Genomic DNA, 25,760 nt, shown 5'->3' with positions numbered 1-25,760 from the left:
AAGTAAAGTAGAAGTACTTTGGGTAAATGTACTTCGTTCCATCCCACCACTGTTATTAGGGTTTACGTATTTATCCTGTTTGTGCCCACGCAGACGTACAATACTGGTTTCCTTGGTGATTGTGACTCCACACACTCCTCCCACTCTGACCTAAAGCCTTGAGTGTATTTAACGCAGTGATCCTCCTCGTGCCCCAGATACACACCGAGCCCCTCCGGCTGCAGAGCTCAGCCATCACGGCCGCTGTTTCTGTGTGCAGGTCTGGTCTGTGGGGGGGGGGATCACAGCTCCAGATCATTGCAATCCCTTTAAAATGACTTTAATATCACAGCGACCCCCAACCCCCCCCCACCACCACCACCACCACCACCACCCTCCTGCTGGCTGTAGACGGTGAATCACTGACCGTCTGATCCTCTCAACCACTTTCTGTCCATCTGGATTCAAACGATGAACGACTAGAGTTAGGAAAACCAGCTGCACCGAGTCTAAAAACTACAACATTAAACATAATCTGTGGGCAATATGGATACATTATGATACAGCAACATATATATATATATATATAATGATCAGGGTTGTTAATCGATTAAAATATTTAATCGCATGATTGTCCGTAGTTAATCGAAATTAAACGCAAAGTAATCACACATTTTTATCTGTTCAAAATGTACCTTAATTAGTCAAGTATCTAATCCTCTTATCAACACTTTGAGTGGACAAATATGCTGCTTTACGCAAAAGTATGTATATATTTATTATTGGAAATCAATTAACACAAAACGATGACAGATATTGTCCAGAAACCCTCACAGGTACTGCATTTCATTTCACAACAGCTGTCAGTGTGTCAGTGTGCTGACTCGACTATGACTGGCCCCAAATATGCTCCACATATCTGGAGGTCAGAGGTCAAGGGACCCCTTTGAAAATGTCTATGACAGGTTTGCCTCGTCAAACTTTAGTGTAAGTTTGGAGCGTTATTTAACCTCCGTCTCTACAAGCTAGTATGACATGGTTGGTACCGTTGGATTCTTTAGGTTTTCTTCTTTCATCTGATGGCAGTATCTTCACTCTAGCTTTAAACCTGAGCCCACTACAACGTAAAAATCACAAGTTGCGTTAATGCGTTAAAGAAATTAGTGGAATTAAAACAATTTTGCGTTAACGCCTTATTGACAATAACCGTGATTATTTAAAAATGAAATACTGATATAATGTTAATAATACACATATGATAATATCATGTAAATAATACAGCGCCTCTTAAATCATTTTATATATACAGTTCTGGTTACAGACTCTCTCTCCACCTCTACACTTATACTTTGAGTGTAATTCATTTGCCAAAAATGAGACAAATGCACAATAAACACAGTTAAAGATGAATTTCACTAAAAGCATTATTCTTTTTTTTGATAATCACATCATGGAAATCTGATTGTGACAGCCTTACTATGTACGTTTCCGGTAAATTCAATTTCATCAAACTAGAAAACATGTAACTGTAACACAGTCCTAAAGGATGGATGCCAGAAAATATTTAATCTTGTCTCAACATATTGATTCATTGCATTATTTGCTCCCAGTGAGTTGTAATTATTATGTATGTACGGGGTGTTTTAACACAAGAGGAGGCAGATATTGAAACTGAACTGTCTTTTGCACACTCACACCTCGGTTCTACTGGTTTCCTCTCTCTACCGACGTTTCTCTTCTGAGAACTGAGAAACTTCTGTGGGTTGAATCAGGACGAAGTTCAACTGATCTGCATCTCTGTATTCAGAGGAGACGTTCGGTTGCACCACATCCAGTTTCTGTTACAACTGCTGATCACTTCTACAGAATTATTCCTCTCCTCTCCACACTGCTGCAGCTGCAGGCGTTCATTTTATCACTATTGTATTACACTTTATATTTCTGTAGTTATATGTGCACTTTTTATTGCTGATATTTATTACGAATCTTTAATTTATCTCTTGTATATATGTGTTTCTTAATACAAAGCACCATTTGAGGTTGACGTAGCTACAGTTTCGTTGTGTTTGCATAAAGACACTAAAGTTCTTCTTCACCTTGATTATTATTATTATTATTATAAGCTTCATTGAGCAAATCCATATATGTATATATATAGAGAGAGTTTGGTCATGCAGGATACAACAGCAGCCATATCGGTACCACTACCCTGCTTCAGGCCTGTTGCTAAGCAACGAGGAGGACAGCATCTTATTTTTAGATGGTTTAAAATGCATCTCAGCACCTGGTGTCCGTAGTACCAACCAGTCCAACTGTGGAGCCGTTTCATCTCCACACTTCTGCAAAAAAATCACTTTTATTCTGCAGCCTCTCATCCATCAGAGTATCAATGCGAACCATTACCTCTCTGCCTTTCTCTCCATCCTCCTCCTCCTCCTCCTCTAAAATAGATTTCACACACTCCTGCCTGCAAACACTGTGACAATCTAAAAGACTTCTCTCAACCAAAGCGAAGACTTTTATTAGAACAAAGCACAGCTGGAAATCGCTGCAGTTGTCAATGTGTGCATGAAGGTAAAAACACCCCATCAATCGGAGGAAGGTGTTAAGAGAGAGCGCGTTAGCACTGAAACGCTCTCACGCTGCTGCGGTGACAAAGCTCGACAGGAAACACCGCAGCGCCAGCTCTCACGCTGCAGAGACGACGAGCTCGTCATGTCCCCACAGCCGTGGTGTCAAAACCAGAGCGCTGAGCTCACACACAGTGCTGTCAGAGACAGAACGGTGTCGGTCTGCAGCGACTGCAGGGTACCAGGGTCTGTGTTGACTCCACATGCTCCCCCTACAGCGCCGGGAGTCAGAGGAGCCAACAGAGGAGGCTTTGTTAACCGGAGCAACGGTAGCTAAATAATCCCCTGCAGGCTGGCTTTGATTGGATCAGACAGGATAGTAGGCTCGTGGCCGAGGACTTCCCTGACCCACATTAAGACCTGGACGGCTTTCTGCTGCACAAATGTCAACTCTGACTCTTAAATACGAAACCAAAAGACTTTAAGACTAGAAAAGGGAACTACAAAAGATGGTTCAAGTACAAAACTGGCCGGTCAGTCAGAAACAGTTCCACAACATGACAGATTGTTGCACACCAACTTCTCCACCTCACCATAACCATAACCAGGATACAAATACCTCTTCTGCAATATGTTTTTGTTTCATTTCTGATATTTCCAACAGGGTTTTATTTTTTTTCTACAACTGCAATTAGGGCTGCACTATTAATTGAATATTAATCGCGATTAAATGAACATGATCGACGGCGATATTGACGTTTAAAGGCCCTGACACACCAAGCCGACGGTCAGCCGTCGGACAGTTTGGGGCCGTCGGTGAGCGTCTGTCGGGCGAGTTTTTTTCGGCTCTATTTTCTCAAAGAAAACTCTGCTTCATATCAAATCAAGTGCTTCCTAAACTAACAGCCAGCCACCAGCCGGCAATCGAGATGTTTTGGCTTCATTTCTGGGGAGCCGTCATGCCACTGCTCACGCCCTATAGGTCGTGTCTCGAAGGTAACCCGAAAACTCGCTGCCCGACGACTTATCCTAACTTTAACTATTTGAGACCAATGCCCAACCTTAACCAGCTCGTGAGAGTTTCCCTACCTTTACCTTCTAGAGACGACCCGACCTGCAGCGACAAAAAAACTTTCCTGAATGTTGCGGCCGCAGTCCAGAGTAGTAGAGTAATATACAACAAAGAGCCGACGGCAAAATGAAAATGAAGGCCCTGAATTCAGGTGAATAAGAACCTTATTTTAAGTCTTATTTTGTTGCAAAGATTTGTACATTCACAGGAATGTAGCACAATGAATAATTCTGATCTGAATATTAATCGTGATTATCACTGTGGCCATAATCGTGCCGTCCTAATCGCGATAATTAAAAAGGTGCATGAAGACAACTGTGTGACATTCACAACAGTTTTAATGGGACAGCTCAGACAGATTGTTCCTTGTTCTGCGCGTTTATTCAACATACAGTCAGGCTGATCTGCAGGCATTCCCTTTTTTCTTTCTCTCTCAGCCATCTGGTCCATTAAGACGGACACCAACACACAGCGATGTGTCTGACTCAGAGGGCTTGCCTGGCTGTTTGCGTGCACGGTGACTACTTTATATTTGAAACAGGGTCGGGGGAGAAAACCGCAGAAACCACAGAGGCTTCCTTCCTCTTTTCTCCCACCACTACGACACCCAGGAGGACGAACACAGAGCTGCAGTCACTCCTGAGTCTCAGTCATCCTCTTCTGCTCCGAGGGGAGATTTAGTCTTTACCGCTGAGCCATTTATCAAAATAAACACATTATTCCTCCAGTCTGGGTGCTGAATGTGTGAGGAAATAACATATTTGTCCAGATTCTTCCATGAAAACCAACATGATCAACCCCTGAGAAGGTTCTCAACTCTCCGTGCTGTCACCAGGAAAGACTGAAGTCACAACAACAGAAGGAGACGAGGGAAGAGGAGAAGAATCCTCCTGCTTTCCATTTGCTTTTCAAACCCTGAGGCTAACAGCAGCAACAGCAGCAGCAGCAACAGCAGCAGCAGCAGCAGCGTGTTTGGATCATCTGTCTTTTCAGCTGCATAAACTGGCAGTGAACCTGCAGAGAGTGCTTATCATCCATCTGTGTCTCTGCTCGCCTGCATGAGAGTCTAAATGGAGTCTTACAGGCTTCATATCCCAAAAAAAAAAAAAAAAACACATGTCAGTCTGCCTGTGTCTTCATTTCTCTCATGGTTCTCTGCAGAATAATCAAACATCATCCGACAAAAGAGAGCAAACGTACTCAAATATACCAATTAGGGCTGTCAATCGATTCAAATATTTAATCGCGATAAATCACATGATTGTCTCAAATGAATCACATGTTTTTTTATCTGTTCAAAATGTACCTTAAAGGGAGATTTGTCAAGTATTTAATACTCTTATCAACATGGGAGTGGACAAATATGCAGTTCAGTTGCGCCTATATTTATGAAACAACACCACGGGGGCTCCGTAGTCCCAACGCAGCGTAGACCAGATCCACTCCTTCCACTCTTACCTTTCACAATAAAAGCCCTAGATATATAACATTCGCAGGAAAGTATTTTGCATTTTCGTGTTGTTTATTCGTCACGCCAACAATTTCCACTCGTTACATATATAAAGTCTTTTCAAAATAAACTTCAGTCTTCACAGGAAACAACTTGGTTAGGTTTAGGCAATAAAACGACTTAGTTAGGTTTAAGAAAAGATCGTGGTTTGGGTTCAAATATCTACATTAGTTACGTGACAATTACATCAACGTTTGACTTCTGGTTTCACACGGGATATGAAAACCAATTTCCTGGGCGATAGTCTGGTGTTTTTTCACCCACTAATCCACCCCGACCTCCTCGCTACGTGGCGTTTGTTGCACTATAATACACGGCTTTGCTGAATACTTGATTCTGATTGGTCGATCACAGCGTTCTACGGTTCTGATGTCAGACTCTGGAGGACCGTTTTTGTGTCAAATTACTGATTTCTTAAGTAAGTAGCCGTGTAATAAGCGAGATAATGCACAGCTAAACTTTGCGACATCGCCCTGTTTGGGTCTTATTTCACAACAATGAGCTAGCTGTACATTATCCCTTACTTACTGTATACCTTCTGGTTGGTAGGTTTAGCTAGGAGGAAAGCCTGCTGTAAAAACAGAGAAACGAGACCCTGTCTGTAAAAGCTCCAGGCTAATGGTCTCTGAGGGACATCCTCTGATCTATGAAAGACAAAAACAACTGATTGAAGTTGTGAACAGGCCCCCAGGCTGCTGGTCCTGGAGATGCCTGCCCAGAAATATACCCCACAATACAGATACAAACCCCAGAACTGCACCGCAAAATCACACAGAAACACAGCGGCCTTAAAATAGCAACACACACACTCCAGTTCTCCTCTCGTGTCTGAACCTGTTGCCTTAACGACAGAGGCCGACGGAGAAAATGCAAGGGAAGGAATAAATGTGGGGAGTCAGAGAGTGTTAGAGCGTGGGATTATCTGGAGAGCGGAGCGTCCTCTTCGCTAGAAACGAGAGCAGAGGAGAGCAGAGCAACCTGAAGGCCAGGCACAATCAGTAAATATTTAATGCTGCTGTTATGTGCCCTGAAACCAGCTCCGGCTCCGACTCCACCGATACCCCGCTGACAGGTTTCTGCTTCAACAAATGCTGCCTAAACATTCAGGATTTTGGCCAATCATCTGGCTCAGTTACAAAACTTTGAAGATCAATAAATGTTTTATCAGGCTTTTAAATGTGCCGTTTCAAAATGTTCAAAAAGACTCAGTACGTTCACGGTGTTGTTTGTATATTGAAGCAGTTGTATGTGTGTTCATGGGTTTAAATAACTGTATGCATGTATGTGTGTCCCAGAAGGCCTCTCCTCTTCACCCAGGTTTGAAAGCTGTTAAATAATACAGGAGGAGGAAATCAGAGACCGCCGCGGAGGAAACAAACACACACACTTAGTTTGAATCATGGTCTGTTCAACACCGTCTTCACCTTTTAAAAGCCACGGTGGCAGACGGGGGGCAACTTCACGGGGTTTGTTAAGAACCTAAAACATACGGAGGTTTGAAAACCCGGTTCGAGGTAGCACAGTATGTCCAGACAATCTGTCAGTCAGTTATCTAACAGTGTCCCAAAAGCTGCTTAAGACCAACATAATGGAGCTGAACTTAAATATAAAAAAATTCAAATACGGAGGTTTGCCCATATAGACTGTATAGTGGACGTAGTCACCGTGAATTAACTTTTATGAAGTGAAAACACACTGTGAAAGACCGGACAACTCCGTGGTAGCGACCTGTCAATCACAAGGTAGCCCCGCCCTAAAGCATCCCCTGCTTTATGGTCTATTTGACTCTAAATGGGACCATAATTTACTAAATGAACATCATGCTGTATTGAAGAAGACTTGAAACTAGCGATTGAGACCATAAACTCATGTTTACAATGTTTACTGAGGTAATAAATCAAGTGAGAAGTAGGCTCATTTTCTCATAGACTTCTATACAATCAGACTTCATTTAGCAACCAGAGGAGTCGCCCCCTGCTGGCTGTTAGAAAGAATGCAGGTTTAAGACACTTCAGAATTGGCTTCACTTCTCGGACCCGGAGGTTGCCTAACCGCTATGATTGTTGTTTATTTTCAGGTGACTGGTGGTGCCGTTAGCTGGGATCATAGTCTCCATAAGGAGCAGAAAAAACACAGACAAGAAGCACCTTTTTGTGTGTGGTGAAGATAATCTGTTTAATGTCATTGTTTCAGCTGTATGACTGTCAGATTGTGAGGTAGACGAGCGTGGCATGCAGCAGCTACGGCGCTAAACCCCTGATCCAGCCAAACATCCCCTCCAGATGTGTAGAAGCATGTCCCAGATGTAGCATGAGGCCTTACCGCCACAGCTCTCTTTGTTACCAGACTAGCACAGCCTGTTTGTTGTCTCTCTCTCTCTCTCTCTCTCTCTCTTTCTCTCTCTCACCCTCCCAAGAGGGAGAATAACCTGTCTAGGTGTGGCCATGCATGCAGATATCCATCAAGCTTTATTCCACAGAAGAACACCGACGTTATGCACTGAAGAAACAGACCATAAAATAAATATATATCGGCTAGATCTCTGTGTGATTGTTGATCTCAGCTTCCTGGTTAAATCTTGTTATCAGATGTTCATGCAACGTGTTTGAAGGTGTTACTTCCTTCGAGGACTTTGCATTTATTTGCGATGATTAAACAGGTCATAAAGAGAAGTGAATACTTTGCCTTTACATGAGAAACAAGATGTGTTAACCCCTTACACTCCCGACGGCCCTTTCAGAGGTCGTTGCGGGCTAGTAGCCATTTCATTATAGTGAAACCATTTTTTAAAAACTTGACCTCACTGTATAAAATGACCTGTGGTGACCTCTAAGATAATCACAGCCTCATGAAACTTTACAGCCACAAACTAGAGACCTGGAGCATTCAGAGGATGGATGGCTTTCCTAGCTAGATTGACAATAAGGGGGTTTCTGAGCCGTTTGCACAACAGAAGTGCTCGCCATTCAATCGCCGAAAAATGCAATTCTTGCAGAAATCTCCAAATGTCAAAAGTTTTTGATCCCGAATAACAGCATGGCTTTTTTATGGTGTTCCTCAAGGTCTTGGTGTCTTAATGTGGTATTTTGGAGGAATTATTGATCATTTTTTTATCAATTCTTGAGTGGTAAAAAATGGTTAAATGTAGCATGAAATCTGTGTAACAAATGGTATCAACCCCAAAAATTGCTGCATCAACTTATGAGACATAATAGAGCATGGGGATGATCATCATATACTTCTATTATAATGTTCTAAACCCTGTATCTCAAATTAATCTTCAGGTTTCCAGCTTTCAGATGATGTACACCACTTCTATGTGACATCTACTGTTGACTATTTATTTCCCTCTGAACATCCCCCGCCTCTCTGACAAAGAGGGCAGAACGGTAATGGGTTAACTTATCTCCCATTCATTTGTTATGGGATATTACAGCCTCTGTTGGTGTTTCTTTATGTTTCCCTCTGATCAAAGTCTGATCTTAACACCTCTGATTACATTTGTTAACCCAGCACTCTTAATTCACCACCAATAAAGCAGAAGCCACATCCATCATGTCAGATATGTGTCAGATCTGGATCTGACCTGGTCATCTGAGCTGGGATGTAATCTCTGGGTGAGTGGCGGTGGCGGTCTGTCCCAGTCTGACAGATGTTGCTGCACAGCACCGCCAGCCTCCAGAGGATGACCAGATTGAGGACAACCTCAGACCTCACACTCAGAGTCCGACATCAGAACTGTCTACGCCCATAGCAACGGTCTGTTATACATAGCAACTGTCTGCGCCCATAGCAACGGTCTGTTACACATAGCAACGGTCTGTTAGAAGACCGTAGAACGCCGTAATTGACCAATCAGAATCGAGTATTCAACAAAGCCGTGTAATAAAAAGATTTAATAAACATGCTCTTAAAAAAAAGAACAAAAACACACATTGTGATTTAGTATTTGATGGATTAAAAAAGGAGCAGAGGTTAAGATATCCTAAACTTTTAGTCCCTGGTATGAGTCAAGCTCCAAAATCACTAGATCCTACATTTCCCATAATGCAACTATGGCTGCAACAACTATAAAAATAGTTGGCGACGAATTTCATTATTGGCGAGTTGGGTCTATGTTATGATGTACTGTGGTCTACTACGTCTCCTAAGGTGGTGATGGCGAGATGAAGCTTCATGAAGCACTGAAGCTCTCCAGCAAACTGGTTCGCAGAAGGGTTCATTTCACGAGGCTTCATCAGATATATGGCAGTGGTTTAGCCGAGCAGAGGGCAGAGAATGTTCTTGTGTAACTAAAGGAAAACGATAGATGGGAGATTTTATTCATTTTCATTGAGGAATAATAAGCTCTCAACTGTATTTCGGCTTTGGGCGTCTTCAATGACGTTATTGGTCAAAAACCATAAAACCATACAACCATATATATATATATATATATATATATATATATATATATATATATATATATATATATATATATATATATATATATATATATATATAACCATTTCAAGTTACATTTCCCTTTTATTCTTGCGTGGCTGCATCCCCAATGTCCATCCCCATAGCAGTAAAAGCATTATTTTTCGGTGTTTTTAATAACTTTATTTTTCAAGATGTTAGGTGCGGAATAAGTTTTTTTTTTTTGAATAATACGCTGGAAAAAAACGTTGGACTTTTTGTCCAATTAATAATCGATTAATCAAAGTAATAGACCAATTAATAGTCGTTAGTTGCAGCCCTGAAGACATCTTTGTAAGACTTGATAAATCTCCTCCAGAGCCACAGAACAACCGTTTGCAAGCTGAGCGGAGCTCCTGGTGACGGGTAAACTGACCTTTAAGTGTAAAATCAGTGAAGTTCCCCTTTAATGTTTCCTTTAAGAGATTAAACCAGGCTCACAGTATTGCTGCGAGGGTCACGAATAACAGTTTTTATTATCTCTGTGTTGTGATGACAAATTTCTTTTTAAGTCGCTGCAATGCAACGTCTGTAAAGAGGAAGCTTTCAAACTGAAAGTACATTTAGAAATAACACCAATTCTATAAGAAGAATACATCTTCTCACTTTTGACCAGAGCGACACCTAAACAGCACGCGTTAACTCACCAACAACCACGTACACGTCTTTTATAACACGTTGAAATCAAGTGTGCTAAAGGTGGAGGCAACCATCTATAGCCTGCAGCGGATGAAACACCGCGGCATTAGCCGCAGTTTGAAATAGCATCACTGAGAAGAACAGCGTCTTGTTTTAGTTTTCTCATCTAACTCTTTAGCTTTTAGCTTCTGGGAAATAATGTGAAACCAACCACTCATTCAGTTATATCTTGTTTTTTTACTGTTCCCTTACTGACTATATCTTTATTGCTATTTATTAGATCTTGTTGTGTTTTGTACTGATGTTGTTTGCTGCTGTAATCCTGTAATTCCTCCGCTGTGGGACCAATAAAGGATTATCTTTATCTCTTTAACCTGCTGAATCAGTTTAACATCCCGATATATCCTTCAAACACATATTGTCGACCCTTCTGACTGCTTCTCTGTCAAATCACTGTTTCCAAAAATGAGATATCTATGCAGGTTGGTGGTGTTGTGGCGATCTACGGCAGCTCTGATGGAGTAGCAGCGGGGGGCGGGGGGGCTTAACGAAGGGGTCAATTACACCCCGGCAGACAGCGGGGGGGTGAGATGAGGTTACTGTAATCCTTCCAGTTAAACTCTACTGAGGCGTGTGTTTATGAGGAAGTTGAACTGCAGCTTTTTTTTATATTCTTTTGTTCTCGTTATGTTCCTCAGTTTATTTCCCCGTGTGTTAAACGGACCGTTCATAATGCACAATAACTTCAAGAGGAATCTACAGTAGACAAACCCACAGCTATGTTACTCTGCAGTCTACAACACCCCCCCCCGTCCTCTCCCAAAGACCCATAATATAATGGTGCCCCCCCCACCACCCTTCAACCACACCTAAACACACATCTCTTTCTTCTTCTGCTGCTTTCCTACAAACAAACACTGAGTCTGCATCAGAACACACACAGTCACAGTTTCTCTGCTGAAACACACACGACTCCGTCACTTAAACCTCACCATCACATTCACACCAGCCCAGCGAGAAAACAACTAACTGACCCTCAATCAGCTGAAGAATAAACCAAAAGAGGGTTTAGAGCATTATGATAGAAGTATATGATGTCCATTTCCATGCTTTATTATGTCTTATAAATTGTTGCAGCAATTTTTCGGGTTGATATCATTTGTTACACAGATTTGGTGCTAAATTTACCAATTTTTTACCACTCGAGAATTGATAAAAAATGATCAATAATCCCTCCAAAATACCACATTAAGACACCAAGACCTTGAGGAACACCATAGAAAAAGCCATGCTGTGATTTGGTTTAAAAAACTTTTGACATTTGGAGATTTCTGCAAGAATGGCATTTTTCTGTAATTAGATGGCGAGCACTTCTGTTGTGTAAACTGCTCAGAAACCCCCTTATTGTCAATCTAGCTAGGAAAGCCATCCATCCTCTGAATGCTCTAGGTCTCTAGTTTGTGGCTGTAAAGTTTCATGAGGCTGTGATTATCCTAGAGGTCACCACAGGTCATTTTATACAGTGAGGTCAAGTTTCAAAAAATGGTTTCACAACAATGAAATGGCTCCTATGGGAACATCATCACACATGAATACAGTTGGGCTCATTGGATCCACAAGAGTCTCAGCTTTCAGTCAGCTGGTCAGTGGTCAAGGGACCCCTTTGAAAATGGCCATGCCAGTTTTTCCTTGCTACTGATGGATTCTTTAGGTTTTCTAGTTTCATATGATGCCGGTATCTTCACTCTCGCGCAAGTAGTGTTAATGCGTTAAAGAAATCACTGGCATTAAAACAAACTTGTTAATTTGACAGCCCTACTTTTCTTACACAACAGAAAATGGATCAAAGAGCTTACTTGCAAAGAAAAAAAGAGTTTGTGATTTCCTTTAAATGTCTTTGTGGAGGACAGAAGACTGAGAAGGGGGGTCTGAAGCTAAAACCATCAACATGCACACTGGCAGCCAACCAAAAGGAAATTCTTCGTCCCTATTGTTGCCAATTTCAATTCATCAGAGGGAAATGCCATTTACTAATCCTCATAACTATGCACAATGGCCAAGAAGTAAGCCTGTGAACACCGCCACAATTAGCGAGAGAGCCAAGGAGGTTATGTCAGCCGTAAACTGGATTCATGGCTTCTATGACATCGGGATGCTCCCGAGTCCTCCTCCGTGCAACGCCTTCCTCGCACACAAAGAGTGGGAGGGGAAACAGACCGTAAAGAAATCTCTTTGAAAGAGCAACACATTAGGCTCCGGCACCTCGACACACAGACGACCTACAGACGACCAATGTCAACACCAGCTACACGGCGCTCCGCAATCTCTCCGCTGATTGTGTTGAAGTTTGGTCTGCACTTTGAACTCGCCTTGAAATGGCTCAACAGTACAATCAATCACAGGGTGTGTGTGAAACAAACAAATATTTGGAGAAACGATTGGCGCCATGAACTTCCGCCGCATCGTATCCCGGCTGGAAACTCTCACTCCCCCCCCACCATGTAAGCGCCCGCTGCCCTCGGGGAGGATTCTCCCTCTCGTCTCCACCGCACACACCACATCTGCAATCCTGCAAAACCACAACTCTCTTCCCCCCCCACCCATGTCGGGCACAAAACAGGACACCCCGCCCCCCTTTAGTGAAAAGCCCCCTCCCACTGGCCTATAATGGGCCACCAAAGGAATGTTTCCCCCAGCATGCTCTCTGGCAGAACAGAGGGGGAAACAGAGAGGGGTTACATTCCTCTCTGCTCCGTCCTCTCGCTGGCTGACTGGGTCGTTGTTTAGGTCCACAAGCTGATTCTGGATCGCAGTCAGCTGAGGCGGAGGGCTTTCCCACAGCTGACCTGGAATCAGCTGGCAGTGAGAGGATGACCACTTCCATTATCTCACCTCCCAAAACACCAACAGACAGCTACTGCTACCAACAGGCCCTGTTCAGACCTGGTAGTAACATGCGTCCCTCAGGGATGGGATCACAAGTGGACAGCTTTAAGTACAGGTGTGAACGCACTCATGACGCATTGAGATCCGATCTCTCGGACCACATTCAGAGGTGGTCTGGGTCACAGATGACCACATTCTTTTAGCAGTGTGTAGTAAATGTGTTGTGGGCCACATTAAGGACCGTCTACTCTACTGACGTCCCGCTGGGATCCGCGGTGTCTCACTGCGTTCCTCGTGTGAATAGTAGGCTTGTTGCGGTGGTCGGTGTTACACGGTGGTCGGGCCCACATCGATTACATTACGTGCCCACCGGCCCCACCATCGTTTTGCCTTTATTACCGAAAAAAAACCCATTTAGTTTTGGAGTATCAGCGGCATGATAACAAAAGATAGTCGGACAACGGACGCTATAAACTGAACATGAACGCATCTGTTCTGTACGGAGTCTCAGCTCAGAGTAGCAGGAGTCAGATTTCACACACGGGACGAGAGAGAGTTGACAGACCGAGAGATGGCAGAGGATACAGTGTCGAAGTGAAAAGCAAAAGCACCTATTTGACAATATTTCAGATTTAAACCCAACGCTATAAGAGAACCACAACGTTAACGAGGTAGCGTTAATCGCCGTGAGGAGGACGGAGCGGTCACAGCCGGTATGCGCGGCGTAGCGGCGCCAAGTAGACCCCTGCGGCCCCGCAGCAAAAGCTGGACCGGAGAGGCCAGACACACAGCCACCCGACGGTAAAGATCGAAGTAAGCGCTCTACATACACTGACCGTCATCTTTTCTTATAAAATGTCCGGTGTAATCGGTAACACCCAGCCCAAAGTCGCTTAGAGAAGTGGACTTGGCAGTTCTGTTTGCGGTGGTTACCTCACTGTTAACAGCTTTGATTCCTCTTTTATCTGCCACACCTCAGTCAGGTCGGTCTAATCACACGCACACAAAAAGACAGAATCAATTAAAGCTCCTTTACTTCTCTACAAACAGAGCGCTGTCTATTGTTGTTTAGTGAGCGGGCTATTTACTCAACCATTTCCAGCTCCTGTCATTCTTTTAAATGTTGGTTTAAAAACAGGAAGACGGGCGGGGAGGAAAAAAACAAGAAGTAGCCTGGCAGCTTATCATGCAGCCAGATCTCAGCCAGCGTAGTGACGACGGCAGGATGCATTGTCTGGTCCTGACAAAACGTCACTCACAGCTCGTCCTGAGCCAACCCGGGCCATCTGAACCGGCTCCGCCTGCCCGCCTGCCAGCCAGTCACACAGAAAGCATGTGAAAGTGGGCGGCAAAAGAACAAACTAACATTGTGTCCAGCTGCCCACCTTGGCAGTAATGGAAAAAAAACAGAAATCAGTGTGTGCTGCAAGTCTGAGCACTGGTGGGGTGTGTCAGGGGAGGCTGGCTGCAAACAAACTCATGCTGAAAAGTGATTTCTTGTGTGGTAGAAACAAATTTAGGTGTGTTTAAAGAAAGTATAAACTGCTCTCTGACAAGTTGTGTAAGAGAACAGAAAGTTAACCCGTCTACCTCCCCGTCTCTCCATCAGTTACAGCTCATAAAGGGATAGTTTGGGTGTTTTCAAGAGGGGTTGTATGAGGTACTTATTCATAGTCGGTGTGTTACCTACAGTAGATGATGGTCGGCACGCCAGACTGAAGCCGTTATCTAGGCTCTCGCCAAAGCCATCAGACTCCATTGAAATATACAGTCATTTTACGTCCTGTGTTCTGCAAGGTAAAATTGCAGGTTTTTTCAATGGAGCCTGGTGGCTTTGAAGAGAGCATAGATGGATATAACGGCTTCAGTTCCCCGTCTGAAACAGACTGTATAGCTGTCCGATGGCAATGTGAAGCAGTGAAAAAGATATTGATTTTTTAGGTGTCTAAAACACGTTTTGCTGCGGCCCCCGTCCACAGCAGTACATTACTTTGCTCCCGTGCTGGTACTCCTGTCTGTTGACTGTCAGCTACTGTAGGTAACACACTGACTATGGATCAGTACCTCATACAACCCCACTTTAAAACACCAGAACTATAGCTTTAACTGTAAAGTCTGTTCAGCTGTGAGTCCAGCTCTAAATCACGTGTGTAAACACAGGCTGACAGATTGAGACGGCTGACTGACTGTATAGGAAAATGAAGACAGATAAACATCAGTCATTGACCACAACTGATTGTGCCACTAGCTGATTTATGGGAGGGAATGTTGTATCAGTGCAACACACTCCTGAGCTAAAAGGAAGGGAATAGAAACATTAGAGCGCTGACGTGTATCCAGGAGTAAATTTATCTCTAGTTTTTGGCAGCACATCTGTTTTGTTTTGTCTTAACTTAAAGCTGCTCTGATTTGCATGCTTACCTTGGGCCATTCACTTAGGAAACATTTCAAAAGCACATCAACTTGACAAATACGAACAATCACTCAGCAGTGATCCCGACTGCTCCAGGCCCTTTTGGCTTGTGTACTTTACCGCTTTCCTCGTTCGCTCATCCACCCACCTCGCTCTACTTTCGCCCTCCTCTCATCACATGAGAAATATGTGCAGTCCTAACTGTCGCTGATTTGCATGCTCCGCCTGCCACATGGTCGAGAGTTACAGTGGAACCTGTGGTGGCGTCGCAGCATACTTTGACATGTTTCAGCCTGCAAGAGCAGCGAGAAAGAGACTTAATAACATGTTTGTGAGGCGAAGGAGCTTCGCCTGCAACAAAACTGCACAGTTAACTGGACTCAGCTGGGCTCAGTCCAGGTACTCTGGGGTGTTGAGAAATGTTGCTCAGTGCACAACTGGAAACACGCTGCAAGGACAAACCTCTGCTTCTGCCAAAGAAACACAGACTCACACTGAACAGCTCGGAAATATCCACATCACAACCCCTTCCTCTGCAGGACTGGAACTTTTATTATTGTATTCAAATGGAGCAAATTAAGTAAAAGAAATGCTGCCAAATGTCTCTTAAATGGATAGTTCAGGTGTTCTGAAGTGGGGTTGTATGAAGTACTTATCATAGTCAGTGTATTACCTACAGTAGATGACGGTCGGCACGCCCCTAGTTTAGAGAAACAGACAGGAGTACCAGCACGGGACAAAGTAATGTACTGCTGTGGACGGGGGCAGCGGCTAAACAGATTTTAAACACCTACAAAAATCAGTATCAGTTTAATTGTACGCTATACATAGAATATTTTCACCGCTTTTCCTCGCTGTCAGACAGCTCGGTCCGACAGGGAACTAACACTGTTGTATCCATCTGTGCTCTCGCCAAAGCCACCAGACTCCATTGAAAAAATGTGTAATTTTACCTCGCAGAACACCGGAGTTGCTGAAGTACCGCTGCCTGGATCGGTTAGTTTGTTTGTGTTATTGTGTGACTTTGGTGAACTGAACTAAGCCTCTAAAACACCAAAGTCACACAAAAACAGAAACTAAGCACCGGTAGACCAGCAACTCCTGTGTTCTGTGAGGTAAAATTGCACGTTTTTCTCTCAATGGAGTCTGGTTGTTTTGGCGAGAGCAAAGACTGTATAGCTGTATGACGGCAAGGTAAAGCTGTGGTTAAAATACATTTTGCTGCTGCCTCCGTCCACAGCAGTACACTGCTTTGCTCCCGTGCTGGTACTCCTGTCTGTTTCTCCAAACTGGTGGCGTGCTGACCGTCATCTACTGTAGGTAATACACTGACTATGGATGAATACCTCATACAACCCCACTTCCAAACATCCAAACCATCCCTTTCAGCATTTTTTGTGGCATTTTTTACACAAGCAGATAAAGTCCTAATCTACGAGGTGTCCTCCATTAGATGAGGTGTGTTCTGGGTGTCACATGCCATCTATTTGTCTCCTCACTCAGGCTTTCCTGTCTCTCCTACTCTACCATGGACTCCAAACAGCCTAAAGGCCAAAGCATTGCTCTCTTTTTCCCCTCTCTTGTATTACTCAGCATGGGAAATATGAAGAGTCAGCACGACGGAAAACTCTGCGTCCGACAACTCGCTCCTGCTTTTGACCTTTACGGACTCGCCCCTCACTCACTACAAGGACGAATCCATTCCCACACTCATTAGATCTCTCTTGATATTCCTGTGGGAGGCATTTGCTCACTTTTGCGCAATAACTGGCACAGTGAGCGTGAATACACCGCAGGAATGTGCCCTTGGTTCCCCCGCCTCACCGGAGGCCAGCACCACAGCACATGTCCCCAGCCCGGCCCGGACCGTACTGTTCCCCATCAACCAAACACCTAGCAGGTTTGCACAACAAGCCTCACTCTGTTAATGATTGGTAGGTTAGCTTTTCCTCTTGGGAGAAACTTTGACCTGTGTGATCTCTAGACAAATATGCAGAGTCCTCCCACAGTCAACAACAGGAGGAGCACAACCCGCTAGGTTTGATGCTAATCAACGGCAGGAATGTCTGATGTTGACGGCTAAAATGCTGAGTGGCCTAATAAAAATGTACGATTCAATGCTCGGCATGCTGTCACACCGCTAGAAAGTATGCCAGTCATCTGGCTAGTGAGTGAATAAGATAGGGTGGTTCGCACTACACACACATAAAAAAAACACACCCACTCAATCATTCCACACGGTTAGGCAATGATTCTTCAGCACACTGCCTCTCCACTCCCTTAGCAGAGAGGTGTAGTGTTGGATTATGTGTCCATGTAGTCACGAGTGACGTAAAACTTCCCATCAGGGTTGAATGTGCATTCAACATTTCCATTTTAGCAAGACTAGTTGTTGCACGGTGTACCGATACTAGAAAGGTATCGCAATACTCTGCCGTTAAAAACGGTACGATACGTTCCATTAGTGCCGTACTTTACCGACAGCCACAGGCTATTTGCTATAAATTGCGTCGATGTGCGACACCAGGCGTTGTGTATGGCTTTAGAGGACGCCATTTAGAGGAGCGGGCGGTTTTAACCTTCTGTCAAAGAATAAACTGTAGTGATAACCAGAAGGATGGAGGCCAGAAGATTAAAGCAGGTGATGAACCACAGTCTCACTCTGAGCTGGTGTCTGTATCAGCAGAACTCCATTAAAAAAAACAAGGAAAATAACAGCACGGATCTAATTACTGACCAAATGTACCGATTATTTTAGTTTCATCATCTTTGCTGAATCTGTCCAAGCATCTCCTGTAATTAGGCAAACACATAATCCACCAAAGAGCATGTGTTAAAGTATTATTTTGCCGTGTTCCTCAATAAGGTGAATTGGAGAAAAGGAAAAGACAAGGGGTGCATCCCAAATCTCTTAAATTGCATCCACATTTCCTCACGTCTGTCGTTTCCTTACATCCATGCATGAAGAGATGCAAGGAAACAACGCAAGTCAGGACACGTGGATGCAATCTAAGAGATTTGGGATGCAGCCAAGGTCACCTTCGCCTAGTGGCTATGAGTGGACGGTTTTCATTTCCATCCTGTGGGGAAAGTTGCCAAAGTATTGCAAGGGAACATTAGCATTGATCGTAGCTCAGTAGAATCAGAGGAAGAATTAGAAGATTTCTAAAAACTGCTAAAGATATATTGTAAATTTTTTAAAGAACACTTTTTTCATAATTTTATTTTGTATGTATTTTCTATATTTATGTTTCTTGTACATATTTTTATAGAATTTTTTTTACAATTTTATTTTTCTTCTTCATCTTAAAAGATTTTTCTCCTCATCTTAAAAGATGAGCAGATGAAGATGGCGAGGGATAGTAGAGTAGGAGTGGGTGCTGCTTGTTTTAGACCAGGTACAATGCTGTGTAAGTGTTGGTTGGTTAGGGGGATGAAGAGTAGTATAACTGGGATGATTGGTGTAGTATTAAGCCAAAGAACAGGAGAATGCAGGGCCAAATAAGTGGTTCATTTGGTGTCTAAATATCTATGCAGAATTTGACTGGAGCTAAAATCTGCCGCATGTGGGCGTTTAGTTTCTGTGCAGTGAAATGAGCGTGGCTACAGAAACTTGAATGTCCCAGGGCTGTGGGAAGAATATGAAACTAGGTGGCCCACCAGATGTAACAATAGTCGACATGTACCAACGAGTGGGCTCAACATCGCTCTTAGTTTTAACGCCTCCATGTTTTCTCCTCACGGACGAGCGCGGTCTGTCACAGGACATCCTGATTTACAAATCTGTTGTATAGTTTATCTCTCAGTCGTGTTTTGGATTCCTTAAAAATCTTCAAATAATCTTTAAAAATGATGCTAATAATGTGAGGAACGTCACCAGCAGGCACGGTCGGCTTAAAGTATATAGGCCATATAGGCGGTTGCCGAGGGCGCCACCGTCTGAAAAGAAATAATAATAATATATATTTTTTAAATTAGGGTTCTGGGGGGGTTGAACCCTAACGTCCACAGTCTCAGTCCTTTCCACGCTTCCCATTCATTGTCTATGTAAACAGCCGTGCGATGCATTCTGATAGAATGGCGGTGCGATTCGAGAGACGGGGCTTCACGTTGGCCGCACCTCATTTGCATAAAGTTGAGGTCTAGGCGACTCGCCGCCTCTGGGAACTCCCGAGAAACTTTTAAACTAACCATTGTTGATCTAAAATAAAGATTTAGCAACTGCGTGGCTTATTTCTAGCATAAAATGTTTTCAGAAACACATTTCAGTGATATAAGAGAAGAAAGTTTCCGATCGAGCCGACATGTTGGTTCCAGTTTGAAAGCTGGGAGCAGCTTTCAAACAATAAAGAAAGATTAAAGAAAACATGAGGAGGTGCAGAAGTCTAGTTATCTCTCAGAACACTATGCAGAAAGGTTATTAAGGAATTTTTGCCCAATTATGCCAAAAATATTCCGCCTACTACAGCTTTAAGAATGATTAAATGAACCACAGCAGCTTCACAGTTAAACTATGTGTGTATCGGCCTTGAACAGCCTCGTATCGGTCGGCTCCTCCAGCTGAAACTCGCCTTATCGGCCTCCAACCAACCAGTGGCACAGGACGCCCTGATAACGTCTCCAAAAAATACCACACACAGCTTCTCCTGCTATTTTAAACCCCAAATGTCTGCAAACACAATCACGGTTTAGATTTCTGCACCAATGTGGCGCCCTGGATGGTAAAAAAATGTAGTGAGAACATTTTTGAAGCAGTAAAAGCTAAATGTTGCAAACACACAAGTGACATCTTATCCTGTAAAGTTAAGACTTTTTTCTTGTAAAGTTGTGACTTTACTCTCCTAATATTACGAAATTTTTTCTCGTAAAGTTATGACTTTATTCTCGTAATATTACGACTTTTTTCCCCCTTGAAATAGCATGACTTTATACTCATTAAATTACGACTTTTTTTCTCGTAATATGACTTTATTGTTGTAATATTGCAAAAAATTTTCCTTGAATAGTACGACTTTATTCTCATTAAATTACGACTTTTTTTCTCGTAAAGTTATGACTTTATTCTGGAAATCTCAGATTTTCTCTGTTAATGAGCATGAGTTCAATAAAGAAAGCTTAAAAAAACATGAGGAGGTGCAGAAGTCCAGTTTTCTCTCAGAACACTTAAATTACAATATGCTGAAAGGAATTTTTGCCCAATGATGCCAAAAATATTCCGCCTACTGCAGCTTTAAATGAACCACAGCAGCTTCACAGTTAAACTATCTTTGTATCGGCCTTGAACACGCCTCATATCGGTCGGCACAGGACGCCCTGATAGCGTCTCCAAAACCACACACAGCTTCTCCTGCTATAATAAACCCCAAATGTCTGCAAACACAATCACGGTTTCTAATTATTTCTGCAGCAATGGAGGGAAAAAAGTGATGAGAACAATGTTGAAGGAGTGAAAGCTAAATGTTGGTAGTTTTCATGCACAGAGGAGAGGATAAATGACATTGAGGAGAACCAGGCTGGGAGGGTAAAATGGTTGGTTTTCTAGCGGGACCCTGGTAGCAGTTTTCCGGGTGTTTGAGGAGCCAGACCGAGGCCTCTCTCTCCAGTCTGACCTCCACACCCCATCCCTCCCTGCCATTTTCCTTCCTCCCCGCCGCCTCCTCCTCCTCCCAGCCCGGCTCGGCTCGGCCCAGCTGGGCCCAAAGACTCTCCGGTTCCTCCAGACTCTTACCTTCCTCTGCTGTTTCTCCCAGGCCGGGTCCAGCAGTAGGTCCCGGTCCCATTCGTTCTCCTGCTCCATGTGGTTCTGCACACCTCCGGCGGAGGATTGGTTATTAGAAGCGTGATAATCTACCATGACAGAAAACAAGAGAACCGGAGTGCGCCACACCAGAGAGGCGCTGGCTGTCGGGATCACTGATTACTGAGAACAAATGAGGAGGAAAAGGGTGTGGATGGAGGAAGGTGAAGGGGACGTGGAGGAGATTCACGACCCGGATCAGAGGATCAGAGTCCAGCTGCTCTCAGAAGCTTTGGAGGGGTTTTCTGTGTTAATGTGATGAATATCCGGCGTGTGAGAGTCAGAAATCCTCCCGCTGCTGCTGCTGCTGCTGCCGCTGAGAGAAGAAAAGCTTTCCCTGTGAAGTGAGAGGCTGCTGGGAGGAACCGGCCGCTCCTACCGACGATCTGCAGCCGGACGACAAGCTCCTCCTAGACGACAAGCTGCCTGCTCCGGGGAGGCCAGCTTCCGGAGGAGCCTTTCAGAGTAAATCATTATCATCACCACTGACGCTCTTTTCTCTAATACAAATATTATTTTATTATAAAGGAATATTTCTAAAAACGGTGAAGCTCCTCCATTTTTAATTTAGATATAAGAAAATATATTATACATATTTTTTTCATATTTTTATAGTATTTTTTCTATTCTTGATTTTAATAGTACATATTTTTATAGTATTTTTTTCATATTTTTATAGTATTTTTTTCTATTCTTGATTTTAATAGTACATATTTTTATAGTATATTTTTCACATTTTTATAGTATTTTCTTCTATTCTTTATTTTATTAGTATTTTTAATATTCACATGTTTTATGTATTTGTCCTTTATTATATATTTGTTTCTTGTACATCATTTTTTAATATTTAAATTTTTAATGTACTTTTCTTCTATTCTATATTTATGTTTCTTGTACATACTTTTTAATATTTAAATTTTTAATATACTTTTCTTCTATTCTATATTTATGTTTCTTGTACATATTGTACATATTTTCATATTTTTATAGTATTTTCTTCTATTCTATATCTTAATAGTATTTTTAATATTCAAATGTTTTATGTATTTTTCCTTTATTATGTATTTATGTTTCTTGTACATACTTTCTATAGTATTCTTTTCATATTTGTATAGTATTTTCTTCTATTCTATATTTTAACAGTACATATTTTAATAGTATTTTTAAAATTAAACATTTTAATTTATTTTTCTTTTATTATATATTTATGTTTTTTGTACATACTTTTTATAGTATTCTTTTCATATTTTTATAGCATTTTCTTCTATTCTATGTTTATGTTTTTTGTACATATTTTAATAGTATTTCTTGTACATATTGTTATAGTATTTCTTTTCATATTTTATAGTATTTCTTTCATATTTTTATAGTATTTTCTTCTTTTCTATATTTGAATAGTACATATTTTAATAATATTTGTAATATTCAAATTTTTAATGTATTTTTCCTTTATTATATATATTTATGTTTCTCGTACATATTTTTATAGCATTTTTTCTTTTATTATATATTTATGTTTATTTTTTCATATTTTGATTGTATTGTATTGTACTTTTCTTCTATTCTATATTTATGCTTCTTGTACATATTTTTATAGTATTTTTCTTTTATTGTATATTTATTTTTCTTATACATATTTGTTATAGTATTTTTAATATTTTCATTGTTTTGTTATTCTGTATTTATCTTTCTTGATTTTCGCAATACCTGCTTTTATTTTTAATTTCTCGTACCTTAATAAATGAGACCTCGGTCTCAACGGGTCTTCCATGGCTAAAAAAAGGTTAAATAAAAATAAAATAAAATACTATGTTTATGTTATGCACCAAAGCAAATTCCTTGTATGTGAAAGCTTCCTTGGCAATAAACCAGATTCAGATTTTCTTACAAAAAAACATAAAACAAAAATAAGAAATATATTTCATAAAATATTAAATAGTACCTAGTGTCCATCCTTTATAATAATATTAATGCATTCAATCTGTATTATCAATTTGCAAAAGAAACTCAATTTGGGATTTCTTGTGCAGTAGTTATTTTGTTAATATGGTATTTTATTTTGAAGGGCACCTCGCCTGTGTTCCGGTGTGCATCAGTATATTTGTGTGTGAGATGACAGTCTGTCTCCAGTAGCTTCTATGGGCCCAGACAGCTCATGAATATTCATACAACATTTGAACATGAGCTCCTGAAACGATAAAATATTATAAATCTGAAATACTGAAACAATAAAACACTGTGTGTGTGTGTGTGTGTGTGTGTGTGTGTGTGTGTGTGTGTGTGTGTGTGTGTGTGTGTGTGTGTGTGTGTGTGTGTGTGTATTTTACTTGGAATTTGACTGCATATATTACATTTACATTTTTCAACACACATAATGTACCGGATAAATTAGCTGCAATAAAACTGTGATGATATGAAACACCAAAGTTTCTGATTCTACTGATTTAAGACCAATTTTATTTTGAAGTCAAACTCATTGTGATGTCTGCCTTAAAGGGCCACGACAGCAGAATTCTACCAGTCCCTTAAACTTTACATTTTATCTATTTATTTTTATAAAAACAAATTCTTGTGCTTATTTTTATAATATTTTTTATTTTATAATGTATTTTTTTCGATTTCATTTTTAAGTTTTTTGTATGTATTTTCAATTTTTTAGTTTTCTTCTATTCTATATTACATTTTTTTTTTAACATATTTTGTAGTATTTTCCACATCTTAATGTATTTTCTTTTATGCAATATTTATGTTTCTTGTACATATTTTTATAGTATTTATTAATATTTGTATTGTATTTTATTCTATTATATATTAATGTTTCTTGTACATATTCTATATAATTTTTTTTCATATCTTCATTGTATTTTTCTTCATTCTATATAAATGTTTCTTGTGCTTATTTTTATAGTAATTTAAAATATTTGTATTTTATAATGTAATTTTCTTCTATTCTATATTCAATTGTTTGTACATATTTTATAGTATTTTTCGCATTTTACTGTATTTTTCTTCTATTTGATATTTATGTTTCTTGTACATATTTCTTTTATAGTAATTCACTTGGTAATATTTCCTGAAATAAGATGTAATATTTAGGCCTTTCAAAATAAAAAGAGATCTTGAAAACTCTTAAATTATGAGCTACAGTATATTTCACTAGCATTAGGTAGTGTTGTGCGTCTATTCTTGTCCCTATATTTCACTGAAATGTTACTTGTTAGGTGGTTGTGTCTTATATTTATGGAGGACGGAATCTGCCAAAATAAAAAATCAATCAATTAATATGCCATTAAATGTACGAAAAATAATATAAAAAAATTGCAAATTGATCAAATGTGGCGTAAATTGATATTCCTGTTTTAATTTGTTTCTTTATTTATATACCTTAATACCTACATTTATTTTTAATATTATCAATTAGTGGCATATTAATTTATCGTGTCAAATATTATTTCTTTATATCATATATTATTATCATTTATTATATTTATTGTATATTTATTATTTTACATTTATTATTATTATTATAATTAATTATATTTATTGTATATTTATAATATTATTTTATATTTATTTTATTTATTTTATTTGTTTTATTTATTTTGGCAGCTTCCGTCCTCCATATATATCAGGCCTAAGTGTTATGAGACATTTTGCCTGGTAATTAGATAAATATACTTGTTAAGATTTGATATTTTGCAGTGTAATAAGTGTCTACTGTCTCGTCCTCCTCTGATAATAAAAAATTAAACAAGCTGAAAAGGGAGAATCAATCTTCAGTGGTTGATTCACATCAAGGCTGTGAAGCATCCAGAGGTCATGATGAACCGTTATAGAGAGCCACTGACCCAGAGGACCGATGATAAAAACAGAGAATCATCCATTACACGGAGGGTGACTGTCTGTCCCACCTACAGAAGTAGGTCATGCTCAGGCTGTCCTGGTCCATTAGCATCACTGCTGCATATAGTAGACTGTAACAGGACCACCATATAGTGCGAACAACTCTGTGATTGGTCTGTCTGAGTCTGGGCTCATTCACAGGACTTATGAATGGATTGTTTTGATTTTTATTAAGACCCACAATAGACCTGTTTTTGTCCTTTTTAGGGGGGTCCAGGGCGTCTTTAGGGGGCAATAGCAGGTCAGCAGTAGATGTCACATAGCAGTGGTGTACATCATCTGAAAGCTGAAGATTAATTTGAGTACAATATTTACCTCTGAGATGTAGTAGACGTAGAAAGTATAGCATAAAAGGGAAATACTCAAGTAAAATATAAGTACCTTGAATTTGTACTTAAGTTCAGTAGTTGAGTAAATGTACTTAGTTACTTTCCACCACTGATGACAGAGCTCTAATGTTTTAAAGAAGTTCAGACACAACCAGAGGACAGCACATTTAATATTTACATTTTTAATGTACTTTTCTTCTA

General features: G+C 40.9%; 1 protein-coding gene across 5 annotated transcripts in view; it reads right to left on the bottom strand.

The window, feature by feature from the left end:
* Positions 1 to 21,680, bottom strand: part of actn4 (actinin, alpha 4) — a 67,981-nt gene extending 46,301 nt beyond the window's left edge. For 2 of the 5 annotated variants that reach the window (XM_074641110.1, XM_074641114.1), the window contains exon 1: positions 21,259 to 21,668. In XM_074641110.1, the coding sequence (XP_074497211.1) occupies positions 21,259 to 21,384 (126 nt within the window). In that variant the 5' untranslated portion in view covers positions 21,385 to 21,668. Of the gene's footprint in view, positions 1 to 21,258 lie in introns of all 5 variants that reach the window. The other 3 variants (XM_074641109.1, XM_074641112.1, XM_074641113.1) reach the window with 2 other exon arrangements.
* Between the last annotated feature and the right edge of the window lie 4,080 nt (positions 21,681 to 25,760).

The sequence above is a fragment of the Sebastes fasciatus genome, chromosome 7, assembly GCF_043250625.1.
Source record: "Sebastes fasciatus isolate fSebFas1 chromosome 7, fSebFas1.pri, whole genome shotgun sequence".
Lineage (NCBI taxonomy): Eukaryota > Metazoa > Chordata > Actinopteri > Perciformes > Sebastidae > Sebastes > Sebastes fasciatus.
Note: the sequence above shows the minus strand (reverse complement) of the source record. Positions and strands in the feature narration are given on the sequence as shown.